We start from the raw sequence: 23,346 nt of genomic DNA, 5'->3' as shown, positions 1-23,346 counted from the left end.
TTGTGTGTGCCTGAAACATTAAAAACTCAGAAAAAACCCAGTCATTCTTTATGCATTTTATTAGAGACAGAGCAGAAAGCTTAGACCTTTTGCCAGTCATCAAGGTCCAAGCAATGGCACAATGGTTTTTGCGTATATAAATAGCACAAGCTTTATCATCCAGTTCACAGACTAAGAGAAGGAAAGAGGGGTATTTTGCAGAACACAAGCAACATTAAATGCTCATGGCTGACTAATATACACCTACACATGCGCACACATACATTCCATATTTCTCACATACTACATGCCCCAAATAAGACCCATACCTGGTTTTTTGGGGCAGGCAGAATGAAGGAAAAAAGATTTTTTTCAGAATGATGGATGCATAGAGCAGAGAGACAGCCACGTCTTCAGCTCATTCACCCTCTCTTTCCTGCTCAACCAAAAGCTGAAACTACCTACTACTGAACAATGGTCTCCATAGGCGGGTCTATGATTTATAAGACTGCTAAAAACATTCTGTAGGGTTATGACATAGGACAGGGTAGACCAGGAGTAGCTAGTAGACAGCAACATTGCTGGAAGAAAGGTTAGCTTGATTAGTGGAAATTCAAGACCATTAAAATGGAGAGATGGTCATTTACACTTGTGAAGTAAAGAGCAATGAGCCATTAAGTCAACCGACCCCCTCTGCTTCCTGAATAGAAATGCCACAGCGACTGCTGGGCAGTTGTTTTTAAACTTTGAGTGGAGCAGGAATCAAAGCGGGGTGCTGGATAGAAAATCAGATTCCCTGCTTAAGACATTTTGAAAGGTTAATTTCTGGAGATAGGCAAGTAGATATGGTATTTGGTGGAATTAAATCTTTTGTGACACGTGCTCTCTAATGAGAACAAACAGATTAAAGACAAAAAACGAGTGCTCTAGTTTCTCAATTCCTCCAGGCCTGACTCTGATCCCCATGTCATCGGTTTCATACTGGTGTAATTAGATTGCTTTGCCTACAGTTCCTTCAGGCTGACGTTGAAGAAAGGGAAAGGAGAGCAGAGTCCAGACAACACTTTATTTTATGTCCTAAAAACCTCCTTAGGGCGCTACATCAAGAGAAACAACTTAGGCTGAAAACAGACTTCAGGTTAATCCCTGATCTGGTAATCCTGAGCTTTAATTTACATCAAAGCAAGCATGGAGACAGTCCTTTATACACATAATTAACTCAAATTAGCCCCAACTGTCCCAGGGAAACAATGTTATCTTGGAACTTGACCTGTACTTAAAGTGGGACAATGGGCTTGTACATCTGTGGGATCCCAGACTGAAAAGCTTTGTCCCGGGAGAAATCCAAGGTCTGTTTTTATCCTTAGATCCACATAATATGTAGTTAACCCAGGTTTAATCAGAGGGAAGAAGAGAAGAGCTGTAAGGGAATGAGGATGTGGCATATGCCTAGAGACAGACAGACACAGGCTTTATAAGGAAACAGCATAAACCAGAAGAAGCAATGCTTAAAAGTATCACCACTGTAAAAGCTTGCCAGCGAGCTGTCTCTGCCATGGACCTTCAGAGCAAGGGGACTACTAAGGATGTCACTTCCACAGGGCATGCCTGTGTCTCAGGTGAAGCCTCACCATCCATGATGGACACAAGGGTTGTACCGCTGTGAGCAAGCCGGGCCTTTTTTAGTTCCCTTGCTTGTTCTTGCCATGGTGGTTTTACATCTTGATGTTCCTCATCAAGGGGGGCCCCGTTGATATCTTCACCCCAGGGCTACCAACACCTCTTGGGTAACCAGCCCTTACTGAGCTGCCCACATGTGTGCAGTTACTGTCACAGCTCCCTACAGCCCCAGGATTGCAATCCCTGGGGTCAAAGCTGAATGACCTTTTGGGCATGTAGCCACCACTTCTGGAGCTAAAACCACCACGTGGGGAAGGGTAGCCCCCCACTGGACAATAGCCCATTCCCCCAGGGATGTATCGCCTGCCTACATAGCTTCCCAGGCTTCTAGAGGTGAATCCTCCTGCTGGACCACGCTCTGCATCTCTGGGCATGCAGCCCCTTCCTCTGGGGTAGTAACCTCCACTGCAGCAGCTGAATCCCCCACTCACTGAGCCTTGTCTTCCATATCCAGGGCTGCACCCTTTATGTACAGGGGGGTAGCCACATCCTGCTCCAGTGCCATCTCCATACCCACGATCACCGATGACATTGCAAGGAGTGGTGACCACTGTGGCAAGAAAACACATCTTCAGTCATTCAGAGGAAAGCCAAACCTGCCGCTGAATGAACAACCCTGGAAAGGTCATTGTGAAAACAATTATTCAAATCAGGGGTGGGCAAAATATGGCCCAGGGGCTAGATCTGGCCCAACACTTGATTATATCCAGCCCGCAGGTGTGCAGCCCCCAACTCATGGGATCCAGCCTGCAGGTGGCCAGCAGCTCCAGCTGCCACATGGTGCTGGGTGTGTGGGCAGGACATCTTCCAGCGCACATGGCAGGCAAGCAGGACTGCTCCCACCCAGCGCTGATGCAGTAGCGTCAGCTGTGGACCCAGGCAGATGCCTCAATCTTCACCCAGAACCTGTTGAGCATGTCCATTGCTGATGCTGGTGGGCTGCTTCTGCCATGCCATGTTGGGTGGGTGGTGGCATAAGCTGTGGACGGGACCGGCAGGTTCTGGGTGGGGATCAGGATTGGGGCATGCTACAGCCTAGGCAGGAGAAGGGAGGGAGAGAAACAGAAGATCGGGGCGTGCTACAGCTCCAGGGAGGGAGGGAGATGGGGAGAGACGGTGAGATGTGGCCCTCAAGAGGACACCAAAACTGATTAAGTGGACCTTCAGCCCAAGTAATTGCCCACCCCTGGCCCAAATGCTCAGTTTACCTACCTACTCTCACAGGGCTCCCTGTGCATATCCTGTTGGGGACAGAAAAGCAACTGAGGTAAATACAGCCAGGGATTTGGACTCAAGGAGATTTAAGGTATGTCTGCCCTGAGAAACTGCAATATTCTTCCCTTTGCCCCCATCAAATCGACTGGGGGGGCCACTCAAAACTAGCATGACATACATGCCCCTACCTGTTTTCTTCTCCCTCCAGCAATGTTTTGTACATGGCAATCTCAATATCCAGGGCCAGCTTGATATTCAGCAACTCCTGGTAATCCCTCAGCATGCTCGCCAGTTCATCCTTGGCCTTCTGCAGGGCATTCTGCAGCTCCCCGTATTTACCCTGGGCATCTTTCAGGGCACAGTCCCCGCGCTGCTCAGTCTCACAAATGCTTGTTTGGAGACTGGCCACCTGCGAGCGGGAAAGCAGAGAACAGAGTTTCCTCTTTATCTCGCTCATCAGCATGAGGAGACAAGTTCTCTTTCCCTCTGAAAGTCCCAAATTCATAAATAATGAGGCAACCTCAATTAAACCAGAACATCTTCCAAGCCAACACTCTCTGAGTAACCACAGAATAACCAGTACCATCATATTGACTAAAATACAGGCAAATACAGACCATCCTACCTCTTTCTTTGCATTGTCAAGGTTGTGCTGCAGTCTCTGGACCACCCGACTCAGCTCAGTAATCTCATGGTGGTTGCATTTTAGGTCATTGCAATATCTTCGTTTTGTCTCCTGAAGCTCCTGGAACTGAAAAGTGAGGGACAAAGTGATGGTTAGAAGTTAACAGTGGGTAGAGTTTCCCAAAGGGAGTTTAAAGGCCATGATCCTACATTGCTGTATATAGCCTGAAAGACAAAGCAGTGTAGCCATATTTCTGTGGTGCTGCAGGCGGGCTAATTAGCATGGGACAAGCTAAATGGCACAGTTTCTCAGCAGTGCTAATTAGCCTGCTCTGTGTTTCACAAAGGTCATTACCTTGTCTCCAGTACGCTAGACATGTTGAACAGAGCAGTGCAGCATGTCTAAGGATGCCATGGCATAGTAAGTTTGCAGTGTACACATGGCCTGAGTCCCGTTTTCCAAAGTGAATTCGTCAGATTTTTTTCAAGGTGCCCGAAGGATGCACGTGGGTGGCCAATGGGTTTCAAAAGTAGCTAGACACTTAACTCCCATAATTATGAGTGTTCATTATTTCCAAAACCATTTCCTCAGATGACTAATTTTCCATTCCAAAGTGTCCTTCGGTAGCCTATGTCCTTCATTTTGCAATTAACTGTAAATTTCTGAAAGATCTGTCTAGCACAGAGGCTTCTGGGAAATCTGCTTTCTGCTGCTGGCAACAACATTTAGTAACCTTTTTAGACCAAGGGTAGTAACTATCAACTATATATATATATATATATATATATATATATATATAGTTTAACAAGCTTCAGACAATAGTATAACATAAATACCTATATTGATGAATAGTAGAGGTTAAGGCCATATGTAGATGAAACAAGAGGTGTGTGTACACAACACTTTAAAGTGGGTTAAATGCTCCGGGAAATTGGCTCCGAGGTTGGACCTAGAGAGTTGTGGTCGATGGCAGCGAGTCATTATGGCTCTCCATAACAAGTGGTGTCCCCCAAGGCTCTGTCCTTGGACCAGTTCTCTTCAACATCTTTATCAACAATGTGGACATTCGTGTCAGAAGCACACTAGCTAAGTTCACCGATGACGCTAAACTTTGGGGCATAGTGTCCACACCTGAGGACAGGCTAGTGATCCAGGCTGACTTGGATAAGCTAAGTAAGTGGGCAGACACAAACCTGATGACGTTCAATACTGATAAATGCAAGGTACTCCACCTCGGGGAAAAAAAAACCATGGCATACTTATAGGCTCAGCAGTGCCACGCTTGCTAGCACCACTGCTGAAAGAAACTTGGGGATCATGATTGATCACAAGATGAACATGAGCCATCAATGCGATGTCATAGCTGGTAAAGCAAACAAAACGTTGGCTTGCATCTATAGATGCTCCTCAAGTAAATCCCAGGATGTCATCCTCCCGCTGCACTCAGCCTTGGTGAGGCAGCAGCTGGAGTACTGCATCCAATTCTGGGCTCCACAATTCAAGAAGGATGTTGAGAAACTTGAGAGTGCCCAGAGGAGAGCCACATGAATGATCAGAGGGCAAGAGAATAGGCCCTATGAAGAGAGGCTGAGAGCCATGGGACTCTTCAGTCTGGAAAAGCGCAGGCTCAGGGCGGGATTTGATGGCTACCTATAAGTACACAAGAGGTGTACATCAGGATCTGGGAGAACGTCTGTTCACCAGAGCACCCCAAGGAAAAACAAGGACCAACAGTCATGAACTCCTACAAGACCATTTTAGGCTGGAAATAAGAAAAAAATGTCCTTACTGTCCAAGCCCCCATGACCTGGAATAGACTCCCTCCAGAGGTGGTGCAGGCACCTACTCTGGACTTATTCAAGAAATGTTTGGATGCTTATCTTGCTGGAATCCTTTGACCCTAGCTGACTTCCTGCCCCTGGGGCAGGGGGCTGGACTTGATGCTCTTTGAGGTCCCTTCCAGCCCTAACATCTATGAAATCTATAAAATAATGATGTTGATGTTTGCGTGTGTTGGCGGCATATTGCACAGTAATTCCAGCTGCTGTAGCAAATTCAGCGGTGTAATGCACCTTAAATGATTTGGAGCGCAGCAAACTAAAACTCCTGCAATGAGTTTTAGTTTGCTGCCCTGCAGCTGCGGAGTGAAGCATCAGGCTCCGTGCAGCTCAGGGGCTCTGCAGGAAGTCCATGCAGGCAGCCTGGCAGCAGCCTGGGAAGGAAGCTTCGCCCAAGAAAAAAAAAAGCGGGGAGCCTGATCTTCCCTCCCATCCCATCCCCCTGGAGCCTGCCTGCTTCCATGAGCTATGTGGGGGCCTGGTGCTTTCTTCAACAGCTGTGGTGTCCCCTGGGACCACGTGAGCCAGGTGCCTGCGGACGGGTGCTGGCCGGGGGGGAGCCACTGCTGCCACGGAGGGAAGCACCAGCCCCACCCCCACAGCCCAGGGACCACTCTGCCTGCTGGCAGCTCACCGTCCCCTCACCACTGCCAGAGAGGCAGGTAAGTTCGGGTGCATGCACAACACAGGGGTTTAAAGGGCTCTGAATTGAAGCGGTGTTTTTAAAAACCCACCACTTCAATTTAGGGCCCCCGTTTCGTCTACACACACCCTAAGTTAGCATTATGTGTAGACGAACACAAACAGGGCATGTCTAGACTGACCCCAATGGGGAGGGAGGAAAACATATATAGAATGAATGAAAGAAATATATAAAAAATAAATGGTTACAGTCATGCTGAGACCAAAGCTGGAGCCAGGGGAAGGAGACTTTTTTGCTCTAAAATTATCAAGTAGAAGCCACTTCCAATGGCTTTGGCAGGGTTTTTTGAGGTTGGAAGCAGTGGCTCGTCTACATGAGAAGTTTACTGTGGAATAGACTGATTAGCTCCATGGTAAATGCTGCCCATCTACACAATAAGCTTATTGCTTCACATTCATTATATATGTAGACATGCCCACTGTAGCAGAAAGCAGGATTGGGCCCCAACTATGTCCACTATATTTTGTACATATAACTTTAATGAGAGCTGCATAGTTACTCACTCTAGTGCGGTACAAAGCATCAACTTCAGCTTTGCTCTTCTGTGCAATCTCCTCATACCAGCATTCAATTTCCCTGATGATGCCCTCCACGTCTAGGTCTCGGTTGTTATCCATTTTCACCACCACAGAGGTATCACAGAGATTTCCTTCCATCTGCACAAGTTCCTACAAGCCACATGAAGTTTCAGTCAACTGGGAAGGTTTGTTTCTCTCCATATTCCTTCTTCCATATTCCAATATGTGCTCCCTAGAAGCAGGTTGCTAATTTCTTTGGTCAAACTATGCCCAAAAGCTTTAAAGAGCTTTGCTTTGGGCAATATAAGATTAAGGGATTCTTAGAAAGAAAAGACTTCTCATCCTTGATTGAGAAAAAAAGCATAGACTTGTAGTCTATGCCCAAATCTCTATTTGCATAACCAGACAAGTAATCTATACCCAGTTTCTCTAGCCTCCTTCCTTGTGGCTTAGTATTCAGCTATTTGCCCAACAGTGAAGATTAAAACTGACTGATTTTTTTAACCAAAAAAAAAAACAATTAAAAAAATCACATTGTAACAAAAGTTTTCATCAAAAATCAGCAATTTTGAATATTTTTCCTGTTTAGAAAATGGAAGCAAAAACCTGTAATTTCATATTAGCAGTTCAAGACAAAGTGAAAGTTTCCATTTCCCTTTGACTTGAAATATCATCTTGTTTCAGTTTCTGGAAATGGAAATACTTCTGTTTTCCACTTACAGTTTGCATATTTTGGAGAGGGAAATTGCCCTACAAGTACTTTTGTTCACTTTTAAACTTTTTCTCAAAAAAGTAGACTTTTTTTCAAAAATGAGGAAAACCAGGCATATATTCATCTTTTTAACCTTTGAACAAAAATAAAGAAGAAATTGTTGTAGTGCTAAAGAGCCCCAGCCATGAACCAGAACCATTGTGTTAGGTATTATACAAAACCAGGGTAAGAACAGCCCTTGCCACAAACAGCCAAGGAAGACGTTCCTCTTTCTCACCATTAAAAAAATAATAATATAAAAAGGTTATTAAAACATTTGGAAGGTTTTGGCAGCTGGTCAGATTTTTTAGGTACTGTTTACAATTTTTAATTTCAAACACAAAGGCATAAAACATTTAATCAAAAATTCCTCAAAAACTAATTGAATAGTCAGCTCTGCTGCCTTACTCATACAGGGTGCATTTACACATGCATTTAATATGACTAAATATACTTCAGCTCAATTTGAGCCAGAGTAAACTAATTCCAATGTCACCTACACATGTATTTAAGCACAGTAACTTACTATGGTGTAGGATAGTACCTATGTACGACAGTACTATCCTGCACCAGAGTAAATTAATCTACTGCACAGCAATTGTGGCTCATGTGTAGACGGCAACACTTTATTGTGCATTAAATTAGTGTAGGGCACATGTAGACACATCCACAGAGTTGTAAATGTGCAGGCCCAGGAAGCCTGGGTCTTGTCCATTGTTCCGCATCAATGGAGGCCCAGTTTCCCTATGAACCCAGGATGACTTACAGGATCAATTTCCATTATATGAATTTCAGGGGAGTAGAAGTGGGCATCTTACCTGGGCGTACACACACCTCAGGAACTCTATCTCCTGCCTCAGTGTTTCCACCTTTGCCTCCAGTTCTACCTTGCTCATATAGCTACAGTCCACGTCCTGAAAAGAAGCCATTTAATTTATTTTTTAATGTTCTCAGTTGGCATCTTCTCTCTCATATATGAGATCACTGCAGGAGATCAGGGATCTCGCAAGATCAGGGATCATTCCACTGACTTGTGACCCAAATGTTACCATCCAAGAAGCTGAATGACTCACCTTCTTAAGTAAAATGAACTCGTTCTCTAATGCTGTGCGTCTGTTGATTTCCTGTTCATATCTGGAGGGGGGAAAGGAGAAGGGGGGCAAGAGAAGAGACAATGGCAGTCGTGTGAGACCAGAACAGAAAAAGAGCAGATGCCATCTGGATTTTCAGGGGCAAACATGTGTCTTTGAACATCTCAAACTAAATGGTGCCAATTAAAAATTGTAACCGAAAGATAGGGGCAAAGACCAAAAAAAATGAATGCTGACCCATGATTTAATGCACGCAGTTGTCAGAGAGACCATTACAAATACTCAGTAGAGAAAGAAATGTGGTACCATAAGAAAGCTAAAGAGTTGAAGGCCTGTTCCTCATCATTGCTTACCTTGTGTCATGATTTCTATCCTGAAAAGTGAGCACTTGGAAGACCTCACAGACTCATGGAAAATTATGGGTTGAGAAGGAACTCAGGAAGTCACCTAGTCCAACCCCCTTCCCCAACTAGGTTATCCCAGCCAAGGCTTTGTCTAGCCAGGTCTTAAAAACCTCCAAGAATGGAGATGCCACCACCTCTCTGGGCAACCTGCTCTAGTGCTTTACTACCCTCCTAGTGAGAAAGTTTTTCCTAATCTCTAACCTCAACTTCTCTTGCTGCAACTTGAGCCCCTTGCTCCTTGTTCTGGCATCTGCCCCCACTGAGAACAGCCCAGCTCCATCCTCTTTGCAACCCCCCTACAGGGAGTTGAAGGCTGCTATTAAATCCCCTCTCAGTCTTCTCTTTTGCAGGCTAAATAAGCCCAGTTCCCTCAGCATCCCCTTGGAAGTCAAGACCCCCACCCCCGAAACATTTTCATTGCCCTCCGCTAGACTTTCTCCTATTTGTCTACATTCCCATCTCAAGTCTCTGCTCTGCCATAGATTCTGTCTGGCCATGTCAATAAAGCTTCCTGCCCGTACCCACATACAACTTGGATGGAAGCAGTCTTGACCAGTCACTGCTGCCCACGTGCCCCAAAAATGGCAATTAAGCAGAGCGAACTTGCTCCCTGTAATCTTGACCTAGACACTGAGATCTTCAAAGGTGTCCTGCTCCTGCTAGAACAAAAGGGAATTAGGTGCTAAATACCTTTGAGGATCTGGATTTTCATTCCCCATTTGTAGAACAGAGTACTTCTCTACCTAGTGGCCTAGTGAAAGTAAAAGCATTAAGACTGCAAGGTGCTCCAGTACTGGAGAGGTCCAGTCCATACAAGAACCTCTAACACACAAAAATGCTTTAGCATACAAGAGGTCCAAAGAAAGGCTGTGGAGAAGGCGGTGTTTGCTCCCTTTCACCTGCTTCACCACCTGGCTTACTTGCACTTTAACTCCTCAACCAGCTTCTGGCCATTCTGCAGCTCTGGCTCCAGTTGTCCCCGCTCACTCAGCAAGCAGTCCAGCTGCCTCCGCAGGCTGCAGAGGTAGTTCTCAAATAGGTGCTGGAGATTTTTTCTGCACGGGAGAACCTGCTCCTGCAAGAGGTTCCACTTGGTCCCTAAAACCTTGTTCTGTTGTTCCAGGCATCGGACCTGAAAGGAAACAGGTCAAGAATATAGGAAAGGCTGGGGAACAGCCATGAAAGAAAGAGCCAGTGCTCAATTAGTGAACCATCATGCTATAAGGATCAGGCCCTGAGTTAGCAAGGAAGCATTTAAGCACATCATAGAAGATGAGGATTGGAAAGGACCTCAGGAGGTCACATCTAGACCAACCCCCTGCTCAAAGCAGGACCAGCCCCAAATAAATCATCCCAGCTAGGGCTTTGTCTAGCCAAGTCTTAAAAATGACCAAGGATGGAGAGTTCACAACTTCTCTGGGTAGCCTGTTCCAGTGCTTTACTACCCTCCCAGCAAGAAATATCCAACCTAAACGTCCCTTGCTGCAGCTTGAGACCATTGCTCCTTGGCCATTGCTCACATACTAAGCATGGACGTAAGGTCTAAATGCAATGTAAATCTATGCTTAATTTCAAGTGGCTAACATACGCACTGGGAATCTTGAACAGGAATGGGCTTGTGTGCATTCTTCCAAATTTCCTCATTTGGAAATTACAAATATATTTTTATGTTAAACCCTCAGCTGATATAATCAGCCTTGCCCACCTGGAGATAAGGAAGTTGGCAACAAGGCAGAACCAGGTCACAGGTAGGTAAATGACATGAAGATAGAGAGACAGAGAAGAGATGGGGGTGGGAGAGGTTATGGGGCTAGCTAGACAGAAATGCAGACCACGCTATATTTAAACAGAATTAATGGGAAAAAAGGGTACCTGTATTCTCTATTAGTTGCAACCCCCACTTACAATGATATTACAACAGCAGTATTTAAAGGGTTTATAAGTGGGGTCAGAGATGCAATTGAGGACAGCTTGTAAGCACATGCTTAGGGTTAAGTGCCTGATTATTTGCTTTCCTGAGCTGAGGTCTAGACAAGTCCTTTTCCTGTGTTCATATTTTGCTTTGCATGATTATTGTGGTTTAAGAATAGGGCTGGAACGAGAGGAGTGAAAAAATAAAACCAAACTTCCCAAGTATTCATAAGTGAATTTGTCTTCTTACTTGTCTCGTGGGATGTAATGACACTGGATGGGTTTGTTTTCGGCATATATTGCTACAAGATTTAGAAATCTGTGCAGAGAATTGCCACACATTGGTTCCTTGGCTGAAAATGAATGCCTGACTAGTAAAGTTACTTTAATTATTTTGTGGTTTGATAAACTCATGTGTCCTACGTGCAATAACATTTTGAGGAAAATGCACCTTGGATGTGTTACGCTGCTTTACCACTCTATCTATGCATTCATCCATCAATCCAGCCCTCCATTCATGCCCAGGCAAGCCTACTCCCTACCTGCCTGTCATGCAAACATTGTTGCCCTTTCCTTGGAAGTTTCTAAGAAAGTTTCCGCACTTACCTTGTCAATGAAGCAGGCAAATTGGTTGTTGAGTTTCTTTATCTGCTCTCGCTCCTGGGCTCGTATCTGCTGGATCTCTGGGTCGACCCCAACGCAGAGGGGCTGCAGGAGGTCCTCGTTGACTCTGACCCTATAAATCCCCTCACTTCTACAACTGCCTCCATAATTTCCAAGTGCGCCATGACCTCTGGGGCCACAAAGACCTAGCTTGCCACCAAAACTAACACCACCAAAGCCTTCATTGCTGTAACATGCGTCACATCTCCAGCCACCGTAACCCATGCAATGGTCAACACCAAAGCCTCCATAAACCCCACTTTGGTAACCTCCACCACAGGCAATATTTTTATTTCCACCCAGGTTTTGGAGACTCCTGCTGCTGTAGCCACCAGCGCCACATCTCCCAAAAGGCCTGCAGACAAAAGGCCCACTGTGCCGGTGCCTGCCTACACCACAGACGGCGGATGCTGAAGTGAAGCCCTTAGGTCTGTAAAAGGATTTTCCAGCAAACAGCTGCCGGCTCATTGCAGCTGATTCAAAGCAGGATGCTATAATACCGCAGTGGAAGAAGAGCAGCCTACGAAAAGGTGCTTCTGCTGTAACACCCTAACATGTCCTTTTTATGTGTCGGAGAATTCGGGGGTGGTTTGTTCAGAAGAATAATTTAGGGTTTTCGTGGGTTTGGCTTGTCTAGCAGCAATACATGGTTTTTTTCTCAGTATGCAAAACAATATGTAAACTACTATGAAATACTATGGATTTTTTGCTTTGCTTGCAAGCTTGGCTTGATGGAGATCATGGGTTTTTTTCATTATTCTGCTACCATTCAGTAATTATAGTTCAGCAAATTTATTCAAGAACGTCTTGGAGGGCTGTCTGCAAAGAAACATTTGGGTAGATATGGCTACACAAGATGTTTACTGTGGAGTTGACTAATTAGCTCCACACTAAACATTGAAAGTCTACATGTGCAGGGCTATTAGGCTGGAGTAAACTATTAAACTCAACAGCAGGGTAGTGCTTTCAAACACAAGTACTATACTGCTGCAGTTTTTTACTCTGCAGCAATGAATGTGTAGATGCTGATGGGGCTGGCTAGGGCATGGGGGTGCTTCAGTGCGGGGGCTGCCTGCTGGCTAGCCCTTCACTGGAGCACTCTTGTGCCCCATCCAGCCCCTTTGCAGCACATTGAGCTGGGTTGGAGCAGCCCCAGGCTGGCAGGCAGACGCTCCTTGGATCCCCTGCCAGCTGGGGCTGCTCCAACCTGGCTCAATGTGCAGCAGTCCCAGACGCATGTTCAAACTGTGCATTAAAGAGCGATAAACTCTGGCGCAATAAGCACCAGAGTTTATTGCTATGCATTAATTGCACATGTAGACGCACTCAACGAATAGCAATTTTGACTTCCTGCCCCTGGCGCAGGGGGATGGACTCGATGATCTTCGAAGTTCCCTTCCAGTCCTAATGTCTATGAAATCTAGGAAATTTGAAGCTTCAATTGCTGTCCTTCTTAGATCCAACAATAGGCCTTGGACCTGAATTTTACTTTCCCAGCAGCTAAGCCACACTTTGGAGCCACTGATCCAGAATTTAGAACAGGCTATGGCATGCAAGATATTCTCTCTTTGAATCATTTCCCAATAAGAGCAAAGGGAGGTAAATGGGAAATGGCTATAGCAAACTGAGCATATCAGTGGCCAAGTCTGTGGGGAGCAGGTAAAGAAAAGGTGTGAAGACTGCTAGACAGACAGAGAAAGAACAAAAGAATGAACAAATGAATTAATGAAAGAAAGAAAGATTAGAGATGAGAGCAGACTGGTTCCTATTAATATGCATTTAATTAATAGACTGGCACATGGAGCCCTGGATGAAGGCATCAGCAACCTGTAACATTGTTACAAACCACAATCATGGATAGTGCAATGATTAATGCTTTGAAGCTCTATGCCCATATGCCCTTTATAATCTGGCAACAGTTTTCAATTAAAGCTCACAGGATCCCTTGAGATAGGTAAATAAGTTTTATTAGACCCATTTGACAGCTGGAGAAAGAAAGGTCAGTGTAATACAGTGGCTTACAGTCCAGTGGCAGAGCTGGGATGAGCACTTGTGATCCTCTGGCTCAGAGATGCTGTCTGACTTCAGCTGGACGATGCTGGATGCAGTCACCACAACTAACTGCTGGGTCCTCACCATGCAGCACAGTCACATGGTGATTTTGAGGTGGGATTGCTACCTGCTTTTCATCTGACACATCCAAACTTAGCCCATGGTGCAAGGTGATGTCGGCACAAGGGCACATGGCAATAAACTGACCGTGCCCAAATTTAGGCCGGAAAGCTGAAGAATGTTGCTAACTATCAGAGGACGGAGGGGACCGAACAACCTCCCAGTGGGCAGTTTTCAGGTGGAGCGTGATCTGTTGGTAAAGGGATCATTGGATCTGGTTGCCTGTAATAGCGGGAGGCTGGACTCAGTGGCCCAGCTGGTTCTATGTTGCCAGCTCGAACCTGATCCCTAAACCATTTTGCTTGATGGCTGGGGTTTTCAGGGGAGCTAAATGGATTTGGCAATCAGTTCTCATTGATCTTCCATGGAAATCAAGCACCTAGCTGCCTTAGCTCCATAGGGAAATGCCAGCCCTGGTCTATTGAGTTTTACTCTCCATTTCAAAAGGTTTATGGTGAATGTGTATGTCAGCTCATAGCATCTCCATTACAGATCCCCCATGGCGCCACAGCAGATAGGAGGCTGTTCCAGCCCCAGCCAGACAACCGTGGCCCTTCAGTAGACATACTCAGCTACGTGTTTTGGGGTTTTTTGGGTTCACTGTGTCCAACTCTAGGAGGAAGATAAGATTTGCCAGCCAGGAACAGGGCAGTAAGCTCCCTCACCTGGCCTGTGTCCACCAGTGTGACCAATGCCAGACACTTTGCAAGAAATGGCATAATCTCTTAAGTACACCATGTTATGTGCTTTGAATCGGCCACAGTGAGCCAATGGGAATCTTCCTCCCTAAAGCCAGACAGGGAGTAGTTTCTGAAAAAGCAGGAAAGGCACTGACTGTAATTGCAGGGTGCTTACCACTGCTATCAACTACACCCACACAGGAACAAGAGCAGGAGCCACTGGAGTCCTGGAGGCCTCGTTACAGCCTTCCTCAGTCTCAGCTAGAACCTGACCAACTGGAAAGGCTGGATTTGATTTTGGGAGTGGGACGGCCTGCCTGAAGCCAGTCTGAAGCTTTTTTTTTTAATTAAAAATCTTCATCGCATGGAGGTGGACGGAAGATAAAGACCACGTCCATTTCCATCACTGGAAGCCGACAAAAGTCAGCATTTCTGTTCTCACCACGTGACAAGACAACTATATATTCAGGGGCGAAACATTTAGAAACAGGCATGGAAAGTGCCATCACTCTGTGCACAGAGTAGAGAACAACCAGACAGAAAGGGCAGGCGGTTGCTGTGCATGGGATCAGAGAGCAAGACCCAGTTCTGCTTTCATTTCCTCCTGGGTCAATCGAGAGAAACTCTGAAGACACCTGTGGTTGCCAGTTTCTGCTGGGGTTTTTTATTGCGAGACGTCAAAAATTGGGTATTTTTCCTACAGTCCCAGCTCCTGGAGGCACCTTTTTTCTATAGTGTCAAGCACCCAAAACAAATGACACATGCCCCCGGAGGTTAGGGGGGCACAGCAACCACCTGCAGTGACAGTGGTGGCGGTGGCAGCGGTGAGCAGGGAGCTCCCACAGGCAGCCGCAGTGCTGTTGGCAACGGGGAGAAGGTGGTGAGTGCCAACCGCTGGTTGGCAATCACCATAGGATGCCGCTGGCAGCCTCAGCGGTGGTCAGTGGTGATCAAGGACCAACTGCAGATACCGGTGGCAGTGTCAGGGGTGGGGCAGGGTGGGAGGGTGGCGAGCAGTGACTGCCCACGGGCACCACCGGCAGCATCAGCAGCACTTTTCACAGGGGGTGCACCACCAATCTCACAGGGTGCACATGCACCCGTGTGCGCCCCCCTACACATTGCCAATGACCCAAAATGCACCAGGCAAATCAAGACTTGGAAGCCAACTTCTCCCCAACCTCAAATGAACTGATCACCCTTTGGCCACAGTAACTGTGATGCCAGACAATCAGCTGTCCTTTTGGAAAGCACAGGTGTTTCATACATGTAGTGGCAATGGATGCAGAGAAGTTGCAGCAGATCCTAGTTCACTGCCAGCCCACCTGTCAGTTCAAGGGTCAAGGCTGGGGGAATTCCACACTATGGGGAAAGAAGGAAAAAGGAAGAGAAAGAGGTACAGATTGCTACTGGAACAATTGCTTGGAGCCCATAGCTGGTGTTGCAATGCAGTGCAACCCTCAGGCTGTTCTTAATTTTATAGGAGTGGGGCTGAAAAACTGGCCTGGCTGAAACTGGGACATGGATTAGGGGAACACTGAAGTTCTGGGGATTCTTCTTCCTTCTCCACAGCCATACCTCAGATACTCTGTCTTGACTGCATATACATTTTAGTCTAGGGATAGTTTCTCCAGGCTTAAAATACAACAAAATCTTCTCCATCTCTTTGGGGTTGGTCGATGGAACATTAGGTGCACAGGTCTGAGCAACTTCATTTGATACACATTGGGGCTGTGCAAAACGGCAACATTTCATTTTGATTTCAGATTCGCCATTTTGAAGGGACAGTGCTTCATTTTGCTATTTTGAAACACTGTCCTGTTTCATTTTGCCAAAACTGTTTTGCTGTTTCAATGCTGTTTTGACTTATTTTGGCATTTCACCCATAGGCTATAATGGGGAATCACAAAAAATGCCTATACCTTTGTCATTTCTTGCCTGATTTGGATGAAAACAGCAGGGATGGTAGCCCCTTCTGATGCCAGAAAGCCTGCTGAATTTTGAGGAGACAGGTGCAGAGTTTTCTGGGAAACTGCACCTCAAACTGTACAGAGCAAAGCTCATGGGGTGTGTGTGTGTGTGTGTGTGTGTGTGTGTGGGTGTGTGAAGGCACAGAGGGATGAAAACAGCAGGCATGGTAGTCCCTGCTGAGGCCATGAAGCCTGCCAGTGTTCAAGAAGGGTTTCTGGGAAACTGCATCTCAAACTGTTCAGAGCAAAACTTGTGACATGCGTGACTGTGTGTGTGTGTTAAGGCAAAGCAGAATGAAAACAGCAGGGATGGTTGCCCCTTCTGAGGCCATGAAGCCTGTCAGCTTCCAAGGAGATAGGTGCAGGGCTTTCTGGGAAATTGCACTTTGTCACGGAGTTTGGTCCTTAGAAATGGCTGTGATACCCCTAGGGCCCTATGACCATGCCGACTCCGCCCTGCGAGCACCTTCTCTTCTCACCTGCTGCCACATCTTGTTGGAAAAGATAATAGATAGGGAGGCTGCCCTCAAGCTTCAGCTCAGTCACGGTCCTCATGGACCCCACTAAACCCTGTAGGTTCTTGGCCCCTTTGCTGGGACCTGGTCTAAGTAGGTTCCTCAAGGGGGCACCCTAAGCCTTATGGGCTAGATGCATGGCTCCAACCCCCCCTTACCACACCCCATGCCTCCCAGATAGTATATTAATATTGTCCCTATAATGAGTTTTCGGTCTCACTCTATCTTCGATTGTTGCTGGGCTCTCTATGCCCCTGTCTCTGCGCCCTCACTGGCACTAGGACCTCTACGCAACACGGTAGTGTGCCCCAATGAGGCCTCCTCCTCCCCTACAGACTCAGTTCAGTCCACCACTTTAAATAACAACAGGAAAGCAGCACAGTAGCACTAGCATCTCAGGTAGCCAAACTGTCACAGATCCTTTCTTTCCTTTCCTGCAGGTGCTTCTTCTCCAGCAGCTGCCAGAGAACTCTCCCTGCCAGCTCCAGACCTGGGGCTTAGATGTGCCCAAGGCACTGACTGGGGACAGGTCCTAGAAGTGTAGGTTGTAGCCATGTTGGTCTAAGGACGTGGCAGACAAGGTTCTTTGGGTCAATCTGATATCTTTTAGTAGAGTAACTGAATAGTTGGAGAAATATATCTTAGCAAGCTTTCCAGTTGAAAGTCCTTCATCAGGCTGAAGAAGCACCTGCAGTTTCTGTGTGTGCTCTTCCTGGATGGAAGGGAATAGTAAAGGAGCCAGAGGCTGGTGTGCAATGCAGGCAAGAAAGCCAGTCAGTGAAAATGGAAATGGAGGCATCAGGGGGTGAGAGACAGGTTGGGGTAGGGGGAAAGGGGGATGTAAAAGTGGAGAGGTACCTGGGGAGTCAGAGGTTTGGTAGGTTGTCGTGTCAGAAGTCCAATGTCTATATTGAGTCCATGAGTTTCTGGGGGAGGAATAAATAGAGGCTCTGTGACAGTTTGGCTACCTGAGATGCTAGTGCTACTGTGCTGCTTACCCGTTGTTATTGGAAGTGGTGGACCTTGCTGAGGCTGGAGGTATGAGGACCAGCAGGTAGGAAGTGAGAGCCTTCCTGATACTCCTGATGCTGCTGGAGGACACAGCCAGTAAGCTGACAAAGGCACAGCTGCCAACACTCATTTCAAACAATGCTTTTATGCTCCTTCTCCGTTCCTCCCGCAAAGCACTAGGATTGGAAGGGACCTCAGGGAAAGATCACAGTCACTGGCCAGCTACACAGTCAATATGAGAGCAGTCCTTCCCCTCTCTTCCCCCTCCCTCTCTTTAGTTTGCACTTCCCTGCAAGCCTAGCTTTGAAACTCGAAACTCTTCAAAATTTTTGAAACATTTCAAGTGCCCTCGTTTAATTTTGAAGCCGTTTTGAAGCCTTGCGTTTCACTTTGGTTTCAGTGTTTCGAACTTGAAACACGTCAAAACACCTTAGAAACGAAAAGTCCATCAAAATTTTGCACAGCCCTAATGCGCATCTTTTTGGTTTTGTTCACTGGAGGGGAAGAAGGGGTTCTCTGCAAATGTCACCACAGCTACCATTTTTTTCCCCCCTGTTTATCACCAGGAATTCTGGAAAAAAACCTAGGAATCAGGTAGTAAGAGCAGGAAGAAAGGAACGCCCTATGGTGCCACGATGAGGGTTAAATTCAGGTGGATTCTCAAAAATCAATGAGGAAGGTTTAGTTTGCTCGGTGTTTCCTCACAGGACACTGGAGCATGCATTGAGCTTCCCTCGGCACTACAATTCCACCTTTAGCACTCCTTCCTCCAGGGTTAAAGTTGGAGTAGTTCTTAGTTCATTCACCCATAACCAGGGGTGGATCCGGGATTTCCCAAAGTGGGGTGCTGTCAGCAACCTGCCTTGCAGGGGTGTCTGAACCCCCTGCTCCCAACCTCCTTCACTCCCACTAGTGTGAGCAAGCCATGCTGCAGGAGCCTCAGTCCCTAAAGCAGGTGAAAATCCCCACTCTGTTCCCCTTCCTGCTGAGCTGGGGAGGGGGCCGTGGCAACAGCAAGGCAGGAAAGTGATTCCCCCCCATCCTACCTGGTTCCCCAACAGAAGGTGGAGAAAAAGGGAACCCCTGCTCATCCCTATTGCCACTGTCTGCTCCCCAGTGAACCCAGCCCTATGCAGGAATGGCCCTGGTGCTTCCCCTGCCTCCGGGACAGCAGGGAAAGCAGCAGCAGCAGGTGTGGGGAGAGGAGAGGGCAGGCCTCTGAGCAGAAAGGGGAAGGAAGAGAGGATTTTTACCTGCTTTGAGGACTTTATAATGTCCCTGGAGGCTACGGTGGTGCAGTGCAATCCAAAAGGGGAGGGGTGAAGCCATGGCATTGCACCCCCCCATTGGATCTGCCCCTGTGCAGAACAATTTGAACGTGCAGCTGGTACCCATCTGAAACATCCCCCTTCTGGAAGCGCTCCAAGTGTCCATGTGTCCACACCTGAAGAACCGTTCCTGCACCTGCTGCATAAATAGCCACAGTACAGGTGGCTTTTCTCCACTAGGTGGTGGCACCCACTGGGCACGCGAGTCTTTCCATCAGGACGGGTATTGGCCGTTGCGAGATCAGCCATTTGGTGGCAAGAAAAGCCACGTGTCATCCACATGTACTGCGTTTGTGCAGTGCCTCCAGCTCATAGGTAGGAGTGCACTTGTGGGCTCACACCCTTGGTATGGCTTAGCCGACGCTAATGCAACTCAGCGAGCCAGGCCAGATACATGTGGCAAGAGCCAGCTCACAGTGCTAGAGGGCGAAGTTTATTTGCAGACAGTGGGAAATGAGGAACAACAAATGAATGACTCATCACTGCCAACCAAGCAAATCCTTGAGCAAACAAATTTGGGAATTTGCTTGCTTCACAGAATCATAGAACGTGAGGGTCAGAAGGGAGCTCAGGAGGTCTCATCTAGTCCAACCCCCTGCTCCAAGCAGGACCAGCCCCAACTACATCATCCCAGCCAAGGTTTTGTCTACCTGGGTCTTCAAAACCTCCAAGGATGGAGAGTCCACCACCTCTCTGGGTAACCTGTTCCAGTGCTTTACCACCCTCCTAGTGAGAAAATTCTTCCCAATACTCAACCGTAACTTCCCTTGCTGCAATGTGAGCCCATTGCTCCTTGTTCTGTCATCTGCCCCCACTGAGAACAGCCCAGCTCCATCCTCTGCAACCTCTGTGTAGGTAGTTGAAGGATGCTATTAAATCCCCCCCCCCCCCCAGTCGTCTCTTCTGCAGACTAAATAAACCCAATTCCCCCAGCCTCTCCTTCCAAGTCAAGTTCCCTTCCTCCATTTTCCTTTAAGTTTACCCATTTCCAGCATTCCCTGGGCTAGAAAGAGCAGGGCAGTTTCTCACGCATCACTCTTCTCAGGTTAGCTGACGAGCACGGAGCTATCCTACCCAACCCTCTCACCCGAGTCACATGTGGTGAAGAGAACTAACTCACTGGGAAGTACAGTTGCTTTTAAGAGGTTGGTCAGGATTTTAGGAGCTGAGTAGGGCATGTAAGTGGCACGGATGTGTTTAGTTCCCCTCATCTCCTACAGCTAGTAGTGTTCCTTGGGGTGGGCAAGCAGAGCACCAGCCCAGGTGACCACTAAGTAGAGGTGCCAAAATTGCACCTCCAACCCCACTGAGTCCACGCCGCAGCAGCAGAGGACCCCTATGATGCTCCTGAGTGCATGAACACACTTGCACTGCAGAAGCAATAGCCAGGGTGAGCAGACCATGATGGTTTGAGTCCCAGGCACAAGTAAGACTCCCACTACTCCCCCCAATCTCAAAACCTCCACCTCTCCACCGCTCAGCTGCACCTCCCTGCCTTGCTCTCACACTGGGTCTATCCAGGGCTCACACCCTGATCGTTACGCTTCTGCCTACATCCCCTGTGACTTCTCCGGGACTCCACAAATTGAATGCACTCCAGGCAAAGTGCTTTCTTCCTGACTCTCCTTTCATCTGCCAGGAAGAGAGAGCCTTGGATCACCTGCTGTTCTGGACAGCGTCATCTTAGCTGATGTGTTGGGGTGAAACCTTGGATCTTGAGCACTAAAGCCGTGAACCACTAGATGGCAATGACACTCACTCATTCGTTTAATTATTATTGTTGTTGTTATGATGATAACGATGATGACAACAATGATGATGATGTATCCCAATCTCCTGGCCTGGTGTTCCTGTCCATAACTTAGGGGTGTTTCATCTTGAGCAGAAGATCAGACAAATCCTCAGAGGTTCAGTGTGGAAGCCGTCTCTTGTTTGCTATAGTGCCCCTTTGCTGTCTGCGTGGGACAGATCGGGCCATCCCAATACGACAGAATGAATGAATACTCCTCTGATCTCAGCTGAAGAAAGACATGCAAGCCTGCAGCCCACTTCAGCCTCCCCGGACACTGCATCACTGACCTGAGGGTGGCTGTTCTCAGACAGCAAACTTTTAAAAAACCAATTTGAATGGGAAATCGCAGAATAAGAAACCACTCACAGACTGGATTGTGTTACATATGACTTATTTGGGGATTGGGGGAGGGGTATGGATAATGGTAGCAGGGACTATAGAGTCTTATCCCGTTTCCTGAGTTAGTTTTGGTGACTCCTTTCTTCCTCCAGGTTTATTGCTTGTTTGTCGCTCTCCCAGCACTGCCCCCATCCCACTCTCCTCCCTGTCTTTCTCTCCCCTCCTTTCTTGTCTTCTGTATTCTAATTTCTCTCTCCTTATACCCTGCTTTCTGCATATCTGTTCTCTGATGCCAAACGTCTCACTTGGTCCCATTTGGGAACAGAGAGCGCATCAGTCATCACTGCCACTGGCTAAATCCCAGATGAGAGCCCCGCAGGGAGTGCTGTCAGGTGAAAAAACAATCCTGTGTGTCACACCTGCTTTTTGGCATTGTCCACTTCAGCCGTTAGTCCTGTGGATAACCCAGGTCAGCTCTTGGATTTCTTGCTGGTTGTTACTCAGGTCATTGTGGTGCTGCCCGCAAGTGCTCTGCAGCTCCTGGTACTGATATCCCAAAAGAAAGCAATTATTATGGGGGTCGTATAGCATTAAAGTATGCGCTGGCCTCCCAGGGTAAGTATATTGCCGTGGGAATACTCACCTTGGTTTCATACAGAGCATTTGCTTCAGCTTTGCTCCTCTGAGCAATCTCCTCATACTGACATCTGGCCACATTAATGATGCCCTCCATATCCAGTACGTGGTGGTTATCCATAGAAAGGATGACATTGGTTTCATGACTTGCCCTCTGCAATTGCTCCAGCTCCTACAAAGTCACAAAACATTGCAGCGTATTACCATTTTCAGTGCTTCTCGCCTTCTGGATTCTTGTATTCGCACTACCAGGGAGAGAAGGGATAAAAGGCAGATCCAAGGCATCTTGCTTATAGAAGACAGGGTAGATGTGCACCTCATAGACTAATCAATGTAGGGGGGTGTGGGTGGTTGCATGTGTTTCTATACACAGAGCCAGAGAGAGAGACAGAGAGAAGAAGCAAAAGCTTTCATGGGCTATATATTACGTTGATTAGTCTATAAGGTGCAAATCTACCCTACCACCCTGCCTTCTACTTGACTTAAGATTAACACAGCTAATTACGTCTCTCATCTTGATAAAATATGACTAATCTCCTTCGAAAAGTCTATGTGCCTCTATTTGCTCTCTCACTCTTGTCTATTAAGAAAATAAGCTCATTTGTCTAACCTCGGTCAGGGCCCCTGGGTCTAACTGTAACCTGGGGCGTTTGCACACACCACGGGGGTTGACTTCGGTTTAATTCTCCCCAAATTGAAGCACTGGGTCTTTAAAAACACCACTTCAATTTAGGACAAGGTAAACCCCCATGGCGTGTACACAAGGGTCAGACCCAACCCTTATCTGCCTGTCTGGCGGTAGGGAGGGGAAGGCGAGCTGCCAGCAGGCCAAGCGGTCCCCGAGCTGCGGAGTGGGGTCTGATGCTTCCCTCCATGGCAGTGGCAGTGCCCCCCAGGTGGCACCTAGCTGCAAACACTTGGCCCGAGCGGTCCCAGAGGGCACCACAGCTGTGGAGGGAAGCACCAGACCCCCACGCAGCTCAGGCAGGCAGGCAGGCGCCGGAGAGAAAAACAAAAAGATCAGGCTCACCGCTTTTTTTTTCCCTTCGGTGGAGCCTGCCTGCACAGGCTGCCGCCAGGTTGCCTGCGTAGGTGCCTGCACAGCCCCTGAGATGCACGGGGCCTGGTGCTTTCCCCCATGGCAAACTAAACCACCTCGGAGAGGTTGCATTTTGCTGCAGCCCAAAGTCATTTAACGTGCTTTACACCACCGACAAATGCAAACAGCCATTAAAGCGCATTATGCTGACGATATGTGCAAAAAGCAGTGCAAAAGGGCATTAAGTCACTTTAAAGGTCAATTTTGTGGCATGTACAAATGGTCATGCATAGTTATAGTACATGCGATTTACTTGAAAGAGGTCTATAAAGAGCTTCTTCTGAGATACGTGTTTAGAGACTCTACTTAATGAAATAGTTTCTACCATCCAGTCATTTAAAAAGCAGGGTGGATTCCCAGGAAATGCAGGCAGTGCATTCCCATGTGAATAGGATGGGAGAATACTTACTTCTTCATAGGCACATC

The 23,346-nt window shown here is 47.3% G+C and overlaps 1 protein-coding gene across 1 annotated transcript; it reads right to left on the bottom strand.

Moving 5' to 3' along the window:
* Positions 1-41: 41 nt before the first annotated feature.
* Positions 42-11,911, bottom strand: LOC102558096 (keratin, type II cytoskeletal 4). The gene is made up of 9 exons (XM_059717958.1): positions 11,322-11,911; positions 9,725-9,936; positions 8,383-8,443; positions 8,128-8,223; positions 6,544-6,708; positions 3,500-3,625; positions 3,063-3,283; positions 2,872-2,900; positions 42-2,209 (listed from the first exon to the last, which is right to left on the bottom strand). The coding sequence occupies exons 1-9, from the start codon at positions 11,844-11,846 to the stop codon at positions 1,695-1,697; spliced, it is 1,950 nt and encodes a 649-aa protein (XP_059573941.1). The 5' UTR covers positions 11,847-11,911; the 3' UTR covers positions 42-1,694.
* Between the last annotated feature and the right edge of the window lie 11,435 nt (positions 11,912-23,346).

This window comes from Alligator mississippiensis, chromosome 15 (genome assembly GCF_030867095.1).
Source record: "Alligator mississippiensis isolate rAllMis1 chromosome 15, rAllMis1, whole genome shotgun sequence".
NCBI classification, from domain to species: Eukaryota; Metazoa; Chordata; order Crocodylia; family Alligatoridae; genus Alligator; species Alligator mississippiensis.
This window is presented reverse-complemented; position numbering and strand designations above follow the sequence as displayed.